The sequence below is a fragment of the Marmota marmota genome, unplaced genomic scaffold, assembly GCF_001458135.2.
Source record: "Marmota marmota marmota unplaced genomic scaffold, marMar, whole genome shotgun sequence".
Lineage (NCBI taxonomy): Eukaryota > Metazoa > Chordata > Mammalia > Rodentia > Sciuridae > Marmota > Marmota marmota.
This window is the reverse complement of record NW_026000174.1, coordinates 61,472,071-61,476,654: the sequence shown is the minus strand read 5'-3', so window position 1 is coordinate 61,476,654 and position 4,584 is coordinate 61,472,071. Positions and strand designations below refer to the sequence as shown.

Sequence of the window (4,584 nt, the reverse complement as noted above, 5' to 3'; positions counted from 1 at the left end):
TGGTTCTTATTTTGCAGGCATGAAGAATGTAAGAGGCACTGGGTCATGAAGGCTTCCAGTGAGATTTCAAAGGAAGACCTGGAAGACCAGGCAATGTGCCCCAGGGTCAGATTTCTTGAGGGTAACCTCTGAAAGGGTGATGTATGAGGCAATGAGTGAAGCAGAAGGTGCAATGGAGACACTAGGAATTTAGAGATGCCAGGAATGTGGAATGTCTGCCAAAGAAGGATTTAGGCAGTGAGCAGAGCCAGCCCAATAGAGAAGCTATGTGGGCTGTTACTGGAAAGGTTATGGAGGTGAGGTGCTCCAGCCCTTTTGTGTCCACATCCTGCCACCATGTATCCCTGATGCCTGACATGGAACTATAGGTCTTAATGTTTTGTTTGCTAAATTTTTTGTCTAACTTTGGACCCACCCCTTTTTTCTATGCCCCTTTTCCTCCATTTTGAAATGGGAATGTTTACTCTGTGCTATTGTATGTTGGAAGTATGTAACTCACTTTTTGATTTTCACAGGGTTCAAAGCTAAGACTTTGCCTTGAGTTTTAGTGGAGACTTTGGGCTTGGACTTTTGAGAAATGCTAGAGCTGCTAAGACTATGGAACTCTTGGAGAGAGACTGAATGCATTTTGCATTGTGAGATGGGCATGAGTTTTTTGGTGGCCAGGGGCAGAATGATGTTGTTTTGATAGGAAATATTCTCCAACATTTCATGTTTTGAAAGCTTGGTCTTCAATGCAGCAACATTCAGAAGTGGAACTTTTAGCCAATGATAGGATCATTAGGGTTCTGATTTCATCAGTGGATTGATCCATTTGATGAATTAATTATTTGAATGATCTGTAGGGAAGTGCTGGAAACTCTCAACAGATGGAGCATGTTTAGAGGAATTAGGTCACCTGGGGCAAGCCCTTGAAGACTATATCTTTGTCTTCCTATTTCTCACTCTGCTTCCTGTTGTCATGAGCTGCGCTTTCTTCTGTCATGCCCTTCCGGGGATGTCTTGCCTCACCTCAGGCCCAAAGCAATGGGCATTGCCAAACATTGATCATAACTTCTGATACCATGAGCCAAAATAAATCTTTCATCCTGAGAGTTTTTTTTTTCTTCTTATGTAGTTGTCACAGCAATGAAAAGTTAACTGCCTCAACATTGTTGGTGGCCATGGGACTGATTGTCCACCCCATTCTTTCCATCTTCAGGCAGTGCAATATGAAGAGAGTAATTACTTTGATGAAGAAGAATTATGTACATGTTAAATCATTATACAGGAGACTGGGACTTCTTCCTGCATGGCAATGCCCAAGGTCAGGTAGAATCTCACCTCAGCAGAACTCAGGATGGTGACTGTGGCCAGGGTGTATAGACTTACTTTGGCCCAAGGTGAAGGACAGAGATAAATTCCCCTTTTAGGTATTCTTAGAATTCATTCTGAACAACATATGAACTGTGGATTTGCTATACCTTTGAACTTGGATTTGGTATACCTTCTGTTGCTGAAACAGTAACAATACACCAACTATAGACTCATGGTAAAATTGTACTTAGGGCACCATCTAGTGCTGAAGTAGTAGAAGTGACTATAGGCTCAGAAAATAAGCTGTGTTTAGGATTTCTGGAAGCATAGTAACAAAGCCAGATTACAAAGTCTGGAACAGGTTGCACGGTCTGAAATAGATGTTGCACATCAATAAAAATTAAGAACTTTCAGGGAATCATAAATTCATCTAATAAGTATAAGTTGATATTAAGTTGATAGAAATTTATCCTGTAATAACCAACATGTGAAAATTCAAAATAGTTATTTTAAGAAAACTTAGCAAGCTATAAGAAGACCGAGAAATGACTGTATACTTTGTAATTTCACTGAGAGATTGAAGTAATTAGAAAAAATCAAACAAATCCTTGAGCTGAAAAGCATACGAAACCAAATGAAAACAAAATAAAAATCATCAATAACTAATTAGAACAAAATAAAAAGAATTAGTAGTGGGCTGGGGATGTGGCTCAAGCGGTAGCGCGCTCGCCTGGCATGCGTGCGGCCTGGGTTCGATCCTCAGCACCACATACAAACAAAGATGTTGTGTCCGCCAAAAACTAAATAAATAAATAAATAAATAAATATTAAAAAAAAAAAAAAAAGAATTAGTAGTGAATCTACGAGGGAGAAAAAAAGTAAAAGAGAGGAATTACAATAAAAATATAAAACAAGTAACAAGTAACAAGATGTTAAATATGAACATATTAATTTTTGATAATCACCTTAAATGTAAATGAATCAAATTCTCCAAATGAAATATATACAGTGGCTTAATGGGTAAAAATAAAAACCTAACTATATGCTGTTTATGAAAAACTCATTCTATCTCTAAGGATAAGCATAGACTGAAAGTGAACTGACAGAAAAAGACACTCCATACAAATGGAATTCAAAAGAAAGCAGGAGTAGTCATACTTATTTCAGATAAAATAGACTTAAAATCAAAAGCAGTAAAAAGAGAGAAGGAAGATCATTATGTGATAATAAATGTGTTAATTTAACAAGGGGAAAAAGTAATTATAAATATATACTCATCAAATATCAGAGCACCTGAATATATAAAACAAAATTTTGTAGACCTAAAGGAAGATCTAGAACACAATAAAATAATATTAGGAGACTTTAGCCCTCTACTTTCAGCAATGGACAGATTATCCAGACATAAAATCAAACAGCAGAATTAAACTGCACTCTAGACCAACTGGACCGAGGAGCCATCCACTGAACACTCCATCCCAAACTGCACAATATGCATTCTTCTCAACAGTGCATGGAGACTCCTCTAGAATACAGCATACAGTAGCTCACAAAACAAGTCTCAACAAGTTTTTAAAAAGCAGAATCATCTCCAATGCAATAAACCCAGATATTAACAAGAAACTTTGGGAACTATACAAATACTCCTGAACAGCCAATGGATCAAGAAGAAACTTAAAAATTTCTTGATAGAAAGGAAAATGGAAACACCACCTCCATAAACCTATGCAATACAATAACAGGGAAGTGTATAGCCCTGAATGATGTCAAATTAACTATCATTGATGTCAAATTAACTATCTGTATATGTTTTGAACAAATTTCTCCATCTGTAGGTGTGCACTACATGAAAATATGAAAATATGTGTTCCCAGTGCTTATATGTACTCATGAGTGTCCACGCACATGTGGAAGTTTGGATAAGAAAGTTTACTGAAACGATTTTAAATAATAATTTTGTGTTGCTGTGTGATTCTTTCTAACCTATTATTTTGGGCCTCATATTTTTTAAAAATAAATTAGAAATATGTGGACTGGATAAGCAAATATTTTTTCCATACATTTGAGGTCGATGATTTAGTGTTATTACAGATGCTACACAACTAAATTATGAGTCCCATAGAAGATTTTGCCTTGCCCACAGCCTTCTTGAAGGCACTCTTGACCTCTTTGTTCCTCAGGCTGTAGACCAGTGGGTTGAGCATAGGGATGACCATGGTGTAGAACACAGACGCCATTTTGTCAGTGCCCATGGAGTGACTGGAGCTGGGCTGTAAGTACATGAAGATAACTGTCCCATAGAAGATGGTGACTGCAGTGAGGTGGGAACCACATGTGGAAAAGGCCTTCTGGCGTCCTTCAGATGAGCGCATCCTCAGGATGGTGATAAATATAAACAGGTAGGAGACTGAGATGACCAAGACAGAGAAGAGGACATTGAAACCCACCACAAAGAAAATAACCATCTCACTGATATAGCTGTCTGAGCATGAGAGAGCCAGGAGAGGAGGTGCATCACAGAAAAAGTGATCAACCACACTGGCCCTGCAGAAAGAGAGTCTGAAAATGTTCCCAGTGTGGATGGAGGCATTCACAAAACCACAGATGTAGGAGCCCACGGTCAGACGAGTACAGGCAGCTGTGGTCACGGTGGTGGTGTAGCGCAGGGGTCTACACACGGCTACATAGCGGTCATAAGCCATGGCGGCCAACAGGAAGCTTTCTGTAATGATAAAGCCAACAAAGAAGAAGAACTGGGTGAGACAAGCATTGTAGGACATGGTTTTGTCTCTTGTGAGGAGACCCACCATGACCTTGGGAGTGACAGCTGAAGAATACCCAAAGTCCACCAGGGACAGGTTACTGAGGAAAAAGTACATGGGAGTGTGGAGATGGGAGTCCAGCAGGATCAGCGCGGTCATTCCCAGGTTCCCAACCAGGGTGCTGAGGTAGATAAGGAGGAAGAGGATGAAGAGTGGGATCTGCAGTTCTGGGTCATCTGTTAGCCCCACCAGGATGAACTCAGTCACCTCTGTACTGTTCTCCATTGGGAGTCATGAGGGTGCCCTGTAGCAGTGAGAAAAGAGAGTCAGAATGACAAAGGAAAGCAGGACTGTGCTGAGCTCCCTCAGCAGGTCCCCAGTTTTGCAACACCTGGTTCCCATGTCTGAAGCATGCCGTGACAACAGAAGGCAGCTGTCCATTAATAGCTGATCACACAGTGTCCTTCATGAAAGGATTTTGTGGGTAATATATTGCCGTTTCTTAGCTTCATGGATGACTGCACTA

General features: G+C 39.9%; 1 protein-coding gene across 1 annotated transcript; it reads right to left on the bottom strand.

The window, feature by feature from the left end:
- Positions 1-3,398: 3,398 nt before the first annotated feature.
- On the bottom strand, positions 3,399-4,343 carry LOC107159971 (olfactory receptor 5B12-like). Its single transcript, XM_015506614.1, has one exon. The coding sequence runs from the start codon at positions 4,341-4,343 to the stop codon at positions 3,399-3,401; it is 945 nt and encodes a 314-aa protein (XP_015362100.1).
- Between the last annotated feature and the right edge of the window lie 241 nt (positions 4,344-4,584).